Source organism: Mixophyes fleayi, chromosome 5, assembly GCF_038048845.1.
Source record: "Mixophyes fleayi isolate aMixFle1 chromosome 5, aMixFle1.hap1, whole genome shotgun sequence".
NCBI classification, from domain to species: domain Eukaryota; kingdom Metazoa; phylum Chordata; class Amphibia; order Anura; family Limnodynastidae; genus Mixophyes; species Mixophyes fleayi.
The window spans coordinates 275,519,139-275,533,446 of record NC_134406.1 but is presented as its reverse complement, the minus strand read 5'-3'; the positions used below and the strand labels follow the sequence as shown (position 1 = coordinate 275,533,446).

Genomic DNA, 14,308 nt, shown 5'->3' with positions numbered 1-14,308 from the left:
AGGAGATAGTTATACATATTTAAGACCCCAAAGATCTTGGGTGTGAAGACTACTTATTACAGGTTAGATATAGGGGACGAGACATCATTAATTGTTCCCCAAAACCATGTCTTAACTGAAGGAATTTATTAAAATAATGTTGGGGGTAATAAAAAAGTCCTGTGACTGGCTAAAGGCCCTCCGCTGTGGCCCATCTGACAGATGGCCCTGAATGCTGTATTGTCTGAGAAATTACAAATTTCTTAAGGAAATGGAGAATATTCCATAAAATGTATCATTAGGGAGGACTCCATAATCCGTATGTTTCTTAGCTTCTCCCAGAATACTCAGAACATCCCAAGAAATGGACTGGATCTGTTTTCATGATCAGATTTGAAATAGACCATTGAGAGATTTTCTATGATTCATTTATTCAGTAGCTTTTCAGAAGGACGGCTCACATCTAAGTGCCATGTAGCTTAGGTAGTTAGGTTGGCCAGCATTGTAATGCAGGCATATATGAGCCATCCCGGCTTTAGTTTTTGGGCTTTTGTCCCTTTGTTGCAATATACTCCTCACCATCTCTTTCTGGTGGCAGATGTGGTGACTTGCCTCGCTCTGGACCTGTGCGGAATATACCTCATTTCTGGCTCTCGTGACACCACGTGTATGGTCTGGGAGGTTCTTCAACAGGTGAGACAGAGACTATCATGTATATCTGATGACGGAGAATGTAACACATTCCGTGCAATATCAGATTTTGTTTTATTTTCCACTTGTGCCGAGTAGATTGTGATATATGTTATTGATTGTGATGTATTTCTGTCCAGGGCGGGTTTTCCTGTGGATTGTCTCCCAAACCTGTGCAGGTGTTGTACGGTCACAATGATGAGGTCACTTGTGTTACCATAAGCACCGAGTTGGACATGGCTGTGTCTGGCTCTAAGGTTAGAGCTAAATTACTGTTTCCATCCCTACTTTCCTCATCCCACACCAAAACTGTCCTTGTAATGTGTCTTTCACTGCCCTCCCCTCTGATCTTCTGACCGGACTTCATTCTCCTCCACTCTGTCCATATGTCCTGACACATTCCCAGACCCTATATATCCACAATTGCTGATCCATCACAAGACTTGGAACTTGATATTTTTAATCTAGAATTCTTAAATCACAATATACACACAGTTGATGACATTGCCTTGGAATTTATGCATTCGTAAATCCATATTTATCTTTACCATTCCCTTTTCTTTCTTGGTTGGTTGATACAAAAATAGTCCCTGTATCTTTGACAAGATCATTATCATCATTGTTTATTGATAAGGTGTCACAGAATGCCCTGCGCCGGATAGAGAGCAACATAAAACGTTAATTTGTGTAGATATGTCCCATCTAGGTAGCCAAGTATTAATTGGCCTCTAAAAAATACCCGACTGACTCAATATTTTTGATTTACATGCAAAGCCAACACTCATTAAAAGTTACCATTTATACACCCAACTCTTCCTTCTTCTGTTTTGTAGTTGGTGGTAGTGTTACATGTATACTATAATTCATATATACACCCTGAGTTTTGCATCTTCACCACAACATTCTCCTGTTCTCTCCGTAGGATGGGACAATCATTGTGCACACCATTCGTTTGGGCCAGTTTATGAGGTGTATCCAGCCCACCTGTGAAAGTTCTCTTCCGCTGACCATCTCCCACCTTGTTGTGGGCCTAGAGGGACAGATTGTCTTCCAGAGCATGATTGAGGGCAGGAGCTCTCTCAAGGTCAGGAGCCTCCTAATGTTCCCTGTGACCTCGCTTTTATTGAAGGGAACTGTATATTAAATCTGAAAGAATAACTGTGAATAAGTGGAAATTTTTCTGTTATTTCATAACCCTGTTTTATTTTCCCTTTTACAATGAAAATATTGACAGATTTATATGATATGTTTATTATAGGACTTCACCACTTTTCTATGAAAGTATCTTCTTGCAGACCTCCTGTTTCAGTAGGCTGTCGTTCTTGTTGTCTCTGTCTCGTCATTCCTGTATCTTCTCCCAGAATTCTCCTGTTAATATTATTCATATGTGATCATCGTCTTACAATACAATTGCTTGGGGGCAAGTGATGAGTTGTCATCTTTGAGGGGAGAACATGATGTCACAAGGGCCTAGGACTTTGGAGGCCAAAAGTATGACCACGGGCAGTTGTCAAATGCAACAACCTACAGTTGTTCACAGTCCTAAAATTACAACTTATACAGTCTTTTTTTTAAAAAAATTTTAGGATAAATTTGCTCTGCATCTTTACTCTGTCAATGGAAAACATTTGTCATCGGTACCACTGGACGAACAGGTCTCTGCTCTCTGTATCACACAGGACTTTGTGGTCCTAGGTACTGTGCAGTGTTCTCTACAGATCCGGGACCTCAGAAGGTGAGAACCACCACATATGGCAAAGGAAAGTAGAATACAATGCATTGCCTCATCTATTTTACCTTTACACAGATAAATAAAGTGCCTCAACTACACACAGTGGAAAAACTTTTTGTGCACTTTCTAAAGAGATATCTTCTTTCCAAATTCTTGACGGGAAAGAGCAGATACGAACTAATAAAACTGTCTCCTCTCAACAGCCTTGGCCTTGCCGTTAATCCACTGCCGATGAAGGTTCCTGTTCATTGTGTTTCTGTGACCAAAGAGAACAGCCATATCCTGGTGGGCTTGGATGATGGAAAACTGATTGTGGTGGGAGCTGGACAACCTCTGGAGGTTGGTTTTCAGTTATTGAGTTGCTTACATTTGATATCAACAAAACACATTCGTTACTGTTAAATAGTGAAATGGATTCTCCCGTCTCTGTTGGGGAAAACAGGACATATATAAAACAGGGACATACAAGGCAGACAAAATAAATGTAGACATGAAAACAAAGGATATAGAGGACCCTGCTTATTATAGAGCTCATATTCTAAATGGAAGAGGGTACAGCTGAAACAAGAGGAGTGAGTGTGGAGAAGTGTGAGTAGTATCAGTGGGGGTATCTAAAGATTTGAAGGCTGTGGGAACATCTGCTTGAGCGTGGTAGGGAATTTTATAAGTGGGGATCAGCACGGGAGAAGTCTTGTAGGCGGGAGTGAGAGGATATTACCAGAGGCGAGACAAGGCGCAGGTCAGAGGTAGATCGAAGAGGGCGGGAGGGAGAGTATTTTGATATGAGATTTCAGATGTATGAAGTGGTGGTGGTGTTGAGGGCTTTGTAGATAAGGGTGACTAATTTGAATTGGATTCTAGAGGACATGAAGCCAGTGTAGGGATTTGCAAAGTAGTGCAGCAGATGTGGAGCGATGAGAGAGGAAATTCAGTCTTGCAGCAGCATTTAGGATGGATTGAAGTGTGGATATATGGGTGTCAGGAATGCCAGATAGCAGGAGGTTGCAGTAGCTAAGACAGGAGATGATTAGAGAATACATAAGAGATTTGTTGCATGTTGGGCAATGTTCCTAAGATGAAGTCGACAGGTCTGGGAGATAGTCTGGATTTGAAGATTAAAGCAGAGGACGGAGTGAAGTGTGACACCGAGGCAGCAGGCTTGGGAGACTGAGAAAATTGTGGTGTTATTGTTATGGTGAGGGGGATTTGGGAAGAGAAGGTAAGCTCTGTTTTGGACATGTTGAGCTTTAGGTAGTGTTAGGACCTCCATGTGAAGATAACAGAAAGACCGTTGGTTACACAAGATTGTACACAAGGGGAGAGGTCAGAAGAAGAGATATAGATGTGGGTGTCATCAGCGTAGAGGTGTTACTGTAGGCCAAAAGAGAAGAATTGTATAGTGAGAAAAGTAAAGGGCCAAGAACAGAGCCTTGTGGGACCCCAACAGATAGTGGGAGAGGAGGGGATGGATGTGCCGAGGTAGAAACACTAAAGGAGCGGTTCTATAGGTAGGAAGTGAACCAAGAAAGAACTGTGTCACAAAGGCCAATGGAGTGAAGGGTGTGTAAGAGAAGAGGATGATCAACAGTGTCAAAAGCAGCAGAGAGGTCCAGGAGGATGAGTATGGAGAAATGACCCTTAGAATGTGCAGTAAGTAGATCATTGATCACTTTTGTGAGAGCAGTTTCAGTAGGATGTTGGGGGCGGAATCCTGGTTGCTGAGAGTCTAGAGTGGAATCAGATGAGAGAAAGTGAGACAGACGTTTGTACACTAATCGCTCAAGTAGTTTGAAGGCAAAGAGAAGGAGAGAAATGAGATGGTTGGAGAGAGAGGCTGGATCGAGAGATGGTTTCTTTAGAATTGGTGAGATGAGCGCATGTTTAAAGGAGGATGGAAATGCCAGTGGAGAAAGACAAGTTGAAGAGGAGAGCTAAAGTTGGGTATGGAGAGATGGAATAGGGTCAAGGGGACAGGTTGTAGGGTGAGATGATGAGATGAGTGCAGAGACTTTATCTTCAGTTGCTGGAGAGGATTAATTAAGGGTGGATTGGGAAGTGTAGAAGGTAGGCTGATTGGGTGGAGTGTGTGTGTAATTTTAGCACGAGGAAACCTCTTATCTAATAATGTCGATTTTGCTTTTAAAATAGGTGGGTTGTGAGCGAGGAAAGGGGAGGAGGTGGAAGTGGGCAGAGAAGTGAATTCAACGTAGCAAAGTGGCGATGTAGGTTAGAAGACTGGGTGCATATTGGGGACTTGAAATGTTTGTTTAAAAATTGTAAGGGCGACGCTGTAAGATGAAAGGATGGATTTAGCGATAGGAACAAGATTCCTCCAGTGGTATTGTGCAATGCGGGAGCACTTATGCAGGTAGTGAGTCTGTTTTGTTGTACCATGGGTGGGGTTCTGATCATCGGAGACTGTATGTGGTGGATGAAACTGCATTGTCTAGTGCGGAGCGTTTTGTAGTAGAAAGAGGCAGCCTGATTAAGGCATGAGGTGCAGTGATAGGAGAAAGTAGTTGTTTTAGTGAAAATGAGAACTGGGTTGGGTACTTGGGTGTTGCTGTGCACGTATGGATTTGGGTGCAGGGGGAGGGGAGAGCATGAGGTGAGGTGAGGCTGAAGGAAAGGAGGCTGTGGTCGGAGAGTTTGAAGGATAAGTTATGAAAACTAGACAAGGAGTACTAGCTGTACTCCTTGTGTCCATCGCAGTGGGTGGGAGGCAAGGTCCACTGACAAAAGGAGGAAGCAAGTGAAAGAAGTTTAGTGGTAGCAGTGGGGTTATCAATGGGAATGTTGAAGTCACCTAATGTGAGAGTAGGAGGATCAAAGGATCGGAAATAAATGAGCCAGGCAGCGGAGTTATAAGGAATTGGACTGGGGGGATGGATAAATGGCAGCAACACAAAGAAGGGGGGGAAATTAGACAGATAGTGAGGACTTCAAAAGGAATAGAACGAGTGGGAAGACTCTGTGTGTATGACACTGAAGGTGCAGCTAGGGGAACATGGAATGCCGACTCCACCACAATGTCTGTTTCTGTGTTTGGGACAGTGGCTGAGGGAGAGCCCCCCCGTAAGAGAGATCTATGACACAACCTCCGTTCCACCCTCGCCCGGAACAGTCTCTTTCTTCAACACTACACTCAACGCAGCCCTAGATAAGCCGGCTCCACCCACCTAGTATTGTCTCTGGCAATCCAAACCACAACCTTGGCACTCCAGACAGACCTATCGCCTGTGAAATGCCTCCTCTCTGATGTCCACCTCTCACTCCCGTTCCAAAACTTTTCCCGTGTTGCTCCTACCCTGCCTGACCAGACTCTCCCCCCAACCTTCAAATGCTGTCTCAACACCCAACTCTGCACTAATATCTCTTCTAGTCTCACCTGACACTACTGCCCCTGCGTGTTCTACCAGCTCATGTCCCAACTCTGCTATCTTCTTTGGTATCATCACTGCCCTCACCCTCTAGACTGTAAGCAGGGCCCTCTCTACCCTTTGTATCCTATCTGTTCACCTCATATGTCCTTTTTCTGTTTCTGTGTAGTTATTTTTTTATGTTATTTGTTATACCGGCTGTCCACTGTTTTGTTTTTTTGCCTTTATAAATGATTATTATACAACCACAATTTTACTCTCTCAAAGTTTCCATGATGATGTGTTAGCATTGCTGTAAAGCACTATATGAACAGTGCAGATGTGTGGCATGTGGCCATTGTGAGTGAATCTCCATGTTTCCCTTCTCAATGACTTGAGCTTTTATTTTCTATGACCTAAACAATATCTGAAATGTGACATTACATTCAGTGTTGTTTTATTTTCCCCTTTTCTGTAGGTGAGATCAGGTCAGTTCACAAGGAGACTCTGGGGCTCCACGCGGCGGATTTCACAAGTGTCTTCTGGAGAAACAGAGTACAGACCAACCGAGTCCAACTGAAGGGTGAAGTTTGGACGAAGATAAGACCACAAGTGCCTGGACCATTGCCTTTAAAACCACTGGAAGTTTTCCTGGAAAGTGGATGAAAAACCCAATTGCTGAGCAACACGTTGGCCAAGGAACCTTGCAGAGACATCTGCTCCTTTCTCCTCCCCAAGGGTGGTCAATGGTCTGCAAACTATTGGGTGTTACAACTTTCTGCAAGCAATACTTTTGGGGGGAACAGATCAATATTTGAATGTGACAATCAAATGCACCTTTTTTATTTCTAGAAAAACTCTTTCATTCCAAGAGCAGACTTGTGGCCTTGAAGGAGAAGAGACAATTGCTCCTTTCCACTGGGTTCTACAAAGAGATTGATACAATAAAAAGAAGACTTAAAGGGTCAATATTATAACTCGCCACAACAGTTGCACCAAAAGTTCCCTTCTTGCTTAACAGGCTACAAACCTGTGTACGGTTATATGAGGAAAGACTAATCGCTGCTGCTGTGGACCTATGGCCTGGACGCAATGCACCTATTTTGGAGACCCACCAGCAATTTGTGCTGCCGTTTTTAAATATTCCAGTTTGACAGGGTTTTTTATTGACTTTTTTTGTAGTTGAACACTGTAATGATTTATACTGGATTTCCATTGGAGAATGAAAATGAAACAGATCAAGAATCTGGAGATGAATACACATCTCTAGCACTTCAGGCTATCCTACCGGAGATACCTACAATGTGTTTATATGGTTACTTTTCTTGCTCAGTGCTGGTCACTGTCTTTCGGTCTCTTCCTGCTGAGTTCACGTGAATTGCTGCACACTAAGAAGGGTCTTCTCCAACGGGCGCTGTTACCGATCCCCATGTAGGGAGAGAATATGCTTTTCGGTTATGGAAAATGAGTCAGAGTAATAATTTGTTCCAAAACCAAAATTTGATATTTTTATTGTGGATACTGCAGAATATTTGAAGTATTCTTATTTTAGGGAAAGGGTGGTGCAATGTACTGTACAGAACAGGCTTATACCCTGCGGGGTATCTCAGAGGACTGTTTACGTCTCTTGCAGACTTTCTAAAAGTCAGAGTAAGAGGTTAGAGAAAGTGGGGTCAGAGGTCATGAGTTACTGATTTGAGCCCATTAGATAGATATATATATATATATAAAGGGTATTTCTAGATTCTCCTAAACAAAATGGCTGTTTACCAACTGTATTCTGGCAGTTTTTAGTGAGGATTAGTGATAATTTCGTTTTTTGTTTCCATATGTGCACTAAATATTTGGGTTACTTGTTCCTTTATATGCCTACCCCCTCCTTTCATGCTGCTTATTTTGATACAAATAACCAGTAAGGAATTGACTCTATGGTATTTTTATGGAAATAATTTGTTGTATAAAGAGTTGATTTTTATCTGGTATTTACATTCCACTTATGGTATGTTCCCATCTGAGGGGATAAGGGGTCAGTTCCTCATTGAATGACCTATATCAACAGATGCTTTCTCCTTTTGTTCTAAATACCGGGCACCTTGTCAGATATTAGTCCTATTCTTTAGGGGTAGCTCAGTGCTCACGACTTGACCCTGGGGCTTTATCTATAAGAACGGGGAACTGACCAACATTCTATTTTGAGAGAACCATTGTTATTAGAAATCACTAGTATTGATGTTGGTAAATTTTACAATTTTGTTACGATCTGAAACATTGAACCCATCACAAAAGCCAGGTCATTTTATAGAATATATTTTTTCTACAAAATGCAATATTGCAGTAAAGTGGTTCAAGGCAGTTTCAGTTTTTGGCTGTTTCGTTACATCTTTATAGTTGCTTGAAATGTTATCAAAAAGTGCCCTGAATTTGTGTCGCGTATTAGCTGTGACCTATTCCTTCCTAGTCCCACTGAAATGTCTGATTGGGTCAGACTTCATTAGAAATCGCCGTGTGGGGGTGTCCAGCCCAGAAATGCTGGTGAGAGATGTCTGAACACCAAATTGGTTACATTTTTGCTCCTCAATCCGCTGGTTCTATGATTGTACCATAGTACCATACAGTCTGTTGGCGTTGCGAGCAGGAAGCACAAGTCTATTAACGGATACTTCATGATGCTGCACACAGCTTGGAAATCCTGATTACAAAACAATAGTTTGATTTTATAAGGGTTTGGGGACCTTCAAGAATGTATTGATTATATTTTTGGTTCTTAAATAGGACCCCATAACTGCTGTATAAATATATAAGGTGGGTTCTAGTGGAAAGATTTATTCTGATCAGTCAATGTGCAATTACTACTGATTGGTGAACCTGGGTTTATGGACTGACCAGAGGTCACAGGTCATCTGCTCTGTTACAGCTCTGTGTAATTAAGGGAGCACTGATCAGACGGACACTAGAGGGTCATAATAGTCTGCTCAGTTTGTGTCCATCCTGGATGTGATGTTACGGCAACAAGCTGTATCAAGAATCCTGGTCCTCCTAATTCTAAACTAAATATAATGTTACATTTTCTCTCCTGTAAATTGCAGATTACGCATTGTACACATCTGTAGTGCAAGTCACTCCTTTATAGCACTAAGTTCCTGTCTGGCTTTATCCATTGTACATAGAACTGATATATATTCTGGTGAAATTGGGGGTTATCCAGCAAATAACCTGCGGTTTGTTAAGGGACTGTAATCTTTAATTGTATTTCAAACCAATCCAATGTGAAGGGAGGCAGAGAGCATGCTGGGACGGAAACCTCCGCTCGTTCTCCTGTTGCTTGCACACAGCACAACCCTTGTTGCTACTGCCGGATGTCACACTTTCTTGTAGAGATCAAGCACAATTAATAGTACTGAAAATTATTGCCTTAAATTTGAAGCTGTTGGTTTTGTATTCTGACACTCCTTTTCTGTAATATGTATGATCAACGATGTGTTTTAAAAAGACTTTTCTATTCAGATATTGTGTCCGCGCTGTTTTTTTACTGGTGAGATTTCCAGGAATTTCTCTGCATAATATGAAGGAATTTCTGTATCACATAATTGAAACCATCTTTGATTGAAATGGTTAATGGTGAAACAAGTGTCAGGTCTGTGTACGTGTGTAAGAATGAGAGGACGCTTGAAGTGTCTCCGTGTGTGAATATTATTGTAAATGCATATTGCATATATAATTATTGTGGTGTAATAATAGTAAGTAAAAAATGTCTGTTTTATGTATTCATTTGCATATGTTGTGTTAGAATATATACAATGGTACAAACACTAACACAGCATATGCAAACTGAGATAAATACACAGCAGTGAATAGATTATGCGTTATGTTCTGTTTTATAGTTTGGACTTTTAATATTAGGTGTTACTACTTTGGTGTCTTGAACAGCGTGTAACTGCTTTATTCCAAGAAATTACTTCCCAAAATCAAAGTGCGTCTGCAAAATCGCACTTTCCATAGTTTTACTATTTACAGCAATAGAGAAATATCATCGGTCTGACACTTTATATAAAGGGGGATATATATTCTACAGTTTTAAAGTGTCACATTGGCATCCTTCCAGAAACCATATACTTTAAACCCAAATATTGTTCAATAACAGTAATGTCGCTATTGTACATTTCAGGATCCCCCACACACATTTCTGCAGGAAATCAAGGAATTTTGGGCAATAACTGACCCCACTGTTGTGGGACGACTAGTGCACCAGAAGCTCTGAATCCACGTTCATATAATACATTACATTATGAGTTTATGCAGCAAATTGGGATAATTCTGATGTCTGGTGCAGTATTACGCATGTGGCCCTATATGTGTGTAGTTAGTATGTGTGCAGTTTATGTGTGTTAGTGTACGTGCTCCCTATCTGTGTGCAGTTTCTATGTTGCCCCCTCTCTGTGTGTAGCTTGTATGTTGCCCCCATCTGTGTGCAGTTTGTATGTTGCCCCCATCTGTGTGCGGTTTGTATGTTGCCACCTATCTGTGTGCAGTTTGTATGTTGCCCTCCATCTGTGTGCAGTTTGTATGTTGCCCCCCATCTGTGTGCAATTTGTATGTTGCCCCCATCTGTGTGCGGTTTGTATGTTGCCCCCCCATCTGTGTGCAGTTTGTATGTTGCCCCCATCTGTGTGCGGTTTGTATGTTGCCCCCATCTGTGTGCAGTTTGTATGTTGCCCCCCATCTGTGTGCAGTTTGTATGTTGCCACCTATCTGTGTGCGGTTTGTATGTTGCCCCCATCTGTGTGCGGTTTGTATGTTGCCCTCCATCTGTGTGCAGTTTGTATGTTGCCCCCCATCTGTGTGCGGTTTGTATGTTGCCCCCATCTGTGTGCAGTTTGTATGTTGCCCCCCATCTGTGTGCAGTTTGTATGTTGCCCCCCATCTGTGTGCAGTTTGTATGTTGCCCCCCATCTGTGTGCAGTTTGTATGTTGCCCCCCATCTGTGTGCAGTTTGTATGTTGCCCTCCATCTGTGTGCGGTTTGTATGTTGCCCCCATCTGTGTGCGGTTTGTATGTTGCCCCCATCTGTGTGCAGTTTGTATGTTGCCCTCCATCTGTGTGCGGTTTGTATGTTACCCTCCATCTGTGTGCAGTTTGTATGTTGCCCTCCATCTGTGTGCGGTTTGTATGTTGCCCCCATCTGTGTGCAGTTTGTATGTTGCCCCCATCTGTGTGCAGTTTGTATGTTGCCCCCATCTGTGTGCAGTTTGTATGTTGCCCCCATCTGTGTGCGGTTTGTATGTTACCCTCCATCTGTGTGCAGTTTGTATGTTGCCCTCCATCTGTGTGCAGTTTGTATGTTGCCCCCATCTGTGTGCGGTTTGTATGTTGCCCCCTATCTGTGTGCAGTTTGTATGTTGCCCCCATCTGTGTGCAGTTTGTATGTTACCCTCCATCTGTGTGCGGTTTGTATGTTGCCCCCATCTGTGTGCAGTTTGTATGTTGCCCCCATCTGTGTGCGGTTTGTATGTTACCCTCCATCTGTGTGCAGTTTGTATGTTGCCCTCCATCTGTGTGCAGTTTGTATGTTGCCCCCATCTGTGTGCAGTTTGTATGTTGCCCCCATCTGTGTGCGGTTTGTATGTTGCCCCCTATCTGTGTGCAGTTTGTATGTTGCCCCCATCTGTGTGCAGTTTGTATGTTACCCTCCATCTGTGTGCAGTTTGTATGTTGCCCCCTATCTGTGTGCAGTTTGTATGTTACCCTCCATCTGTGTGCAGTTTGTATGTTGCCCCCATCTGTGTGCAGTTTGTATGTTACCCTCCATCTGTGTGCAGTTTGTATGTTGCCCTCCATCTGTGTGCAGTTTGTATGTTGCCCCCATCTGTGTGCGGTTTGTATGTTGCCCCCCATCTGTGTGCAGTTTGTATGTTACCCTCCATCTGTGTGCGGTTTGTATGTTGCCCCCTATCTGTGTGCGGTTTGTATGTTGCCCCCATCTGTGTGCAGTTTGTATGTTGCCCCCCATCTGTGTGCGGTTTGTATGTTGCCCTCCATCTGTGTGCGGTTTGTATGTTGCCCCCCATCTGTGTGCGGTTTGTATGTTGCCCCCCATCTGTGTGCAGTTTGTATGTTACCCTCCATCTGTGTGCGGTTTGTATGTTGCCCCCTATCTGTGTGCGGTTTGTATGTTGCCCCCATCTGTGTGCAGTTTGTATGTTGCCCCCCATATGTGTGCAGTTTGTATGTTGCCCCCCATCTGTGTGCGGTTTGTATGTTGCCCCCTATCTGTGTGCGGTTTGTATGTTGCCCTCCATCTGTGTGCAGTTTGTATGTTGCCCCCATCTGTGTGCGGTTTGTATGTTGCCCCCATCTGTGTGCGGTTTGTATGTTGCCCTCCATCTGTGTGCAGTTTGTATGTTGCCCCCATCTGTGTGCGGTTTGTATGTTGCCCTCCATCTGTGTGCAGTTTGTATGTTGCCCTCCATCTGTGTGCAGTTTGTATGTTGCCCCCATCTGTGTGCGGTTTGTATGTTGCCCCCATCTGTGTGCGGTTTGTATGTTGCCCTCCATCTGTGTGCAGTTTGTATGTTGCCCTCCATCTGTGTGCAGTTTGTATGTTGCCCTCCATCTGTGTGCAGTTTGTATGTTGCCCCCATCTGTGTGCGGTTTGTATGTTGCCCCCATCTGTGTGCAGTTTGTATGTTACCCTCCATCTGTGTGCAGTTTGTATGTTGCCCTCCATCTGTGTGCAGTTTGTATGTTGCCCCCTATCTGTGTGCAGTTTGTATGTTGCCCTCCATCTGTGTGCAGTTTGTATGTTGCCCTCCATCTGTGTGCAGTTTGTATGTTGCCCTCCATCTGTGTGCAGTTTGTATGTTGCCCTCCATCTGTGTGCATGTTGCCCTCCATCTGTGTGCATGTTGCCCTCCATCTGTGTGCATGTTGCCCTCCATCTGTGTGCAGTTTGTATGTTGCCCTCCATATGTGTGCAGTTTGTATGTTGCCCTCCATCTGTGTGCATGTTGCCCCCTATGTTTTTCTCCTACAGTTCTACAACATACCATTAGGTTAATTGGCTTCTGACTAAAATAGACAGGAGTCTGTGTGCATTGAATTTAGACTGTGACCTCTAGTTAAACAGACACTTAAGTGAATAATGAAAATATTCTGTATAAAGCGAAGCTCAATATAAACAATGATGAATAATAAGTGCTGTACTCCGCATAATAACCGCTGTAACAGAAGAAGAGCGGATAAAATAATCCCTGATACCAGACTCGTCAAAGGAGCGCAACAGTCTTCAGTTATACTGGAAAAGTTGTCATTACCTTAGGTGAAAAAAATAAATTTCCGACAAATTTGGGATGTAACCTACTATACTTCTCTCTGGTTAATCGTTGTGCAGTCTCTGCAGCATCACCATGGTAGATCGCCATGTAGAGAGATCACAGATGAGTTATTCCATCTTTGTAACACATTAGGACATTGCGTGGACAGTATGCTCTGTTAAAATGTACACAGATCTTCCTTGATATCCAAGATACATTTAACGACTTGATAAGCATCCAGGAATCTTGGTACCGTTGGGTTAAACACATGAGCAAATCCTGGGATGCAACCACAATATTCCAGCCGTGGTCTGTTGTGACGTTTCCAATCGTCACTTGTCTGGAGCACAATCTCTGCTCAACTCTGCAATTTATACAGAGAAGGGTTTCATTAGCTGTGTGTGATTTCTGGCTTGAGTATAAGGTGTCGGAGAAACTGTTCACTTGTTCTGATGATGATGGTGAAGAACCTGGGCTGGACATTTTGAGCAGTGAAAGACCTAGATGGACACCCCACACCCTCCTTACACCACATATATTTTGTAGCATGTGGAGTATAAACAGACTGAGTGTGACTGTTCTCTGTTGGCAAAAATATTGGCATTTAATGTGAGTACAGTTTCACTTAAAATATAATAGTGCCATCTGAGTTCTGCACAATCCATTCGTCCTCAAATGTACATAGGATTTAATAAACTCATCATGTCTACAGCTGTCATTTTTGCTGAGTGTGTTTTTAGGGAGAGTGCTCCAGGATGCATCCTGCTGTACTTCCTCCTCTATTACAGCAGGATGCATCCTAGAGCACTCTCCCTAAAAACACACTCAGCAAAAATGGTCACCAAATTTGGTGACCATAGCTGTAACGGGTTTTTAGTTTTCCTGCGGAATTATTAGAAACATTAAATAATGATGGTTGAAAACTGTATAACAGAGAACGAACAGCTATGGCATGATCTATTTCATAAGACCTATAAGAAATTACACTTTTCTTCATAGAAAAAAAAAACGATGGGGCCTGGGATCTAGGGTCTTTTTGGATGCTTAGTAGCTACCTGTTCCATCTGCTTGCATGACTGTTTTCTCCTGATCATCACCGCTTGATACCGCTTTACAAGCAGCTTCAGAGTTTAGGTTGTCTGTGATTTATTTATTGTGTAGCTGTCACTAGAATTTCCAAACACAAATTCCCCACAAAGCGAGAGAAAGGAGATTCCGGTCTTGCTGACTTCACAGCC

The 14,308-nt window shown here is 43.0% G+C and overlaps 1 protein-coding gene across 1 annotated transcript in view; it reads left to right on the top strand.

Moving 5' to 3' along the window:
- The window catches only part of NBEAL2 (neurobeachin like 2), a 96,174-nt gene extending 86,911 nt beyond the window's left edge, over positions 1–9,263 (top strand). Inside the window, 6 exon segments of the mRNA XM_075214174.1 lie at positions 578–672; positions 810–926; positions 1,592–1,753; positions 2,256–2,404; positions 2,605–2,740; positions 6,239–9,263. Coding sequence (XP_075070275.1) covers positions 578–672; positions 810–926; positions 1,592–1,753; positions 2,256–2,404; positions 2,605–2,740; positions 6,239–6,340 — 761 coding nt within the window. The 3' untranslated portion in view covers positions 6,341–9,263.
- Positions 9,264–14,308: the final 5,045 nt, after the last annotated feature.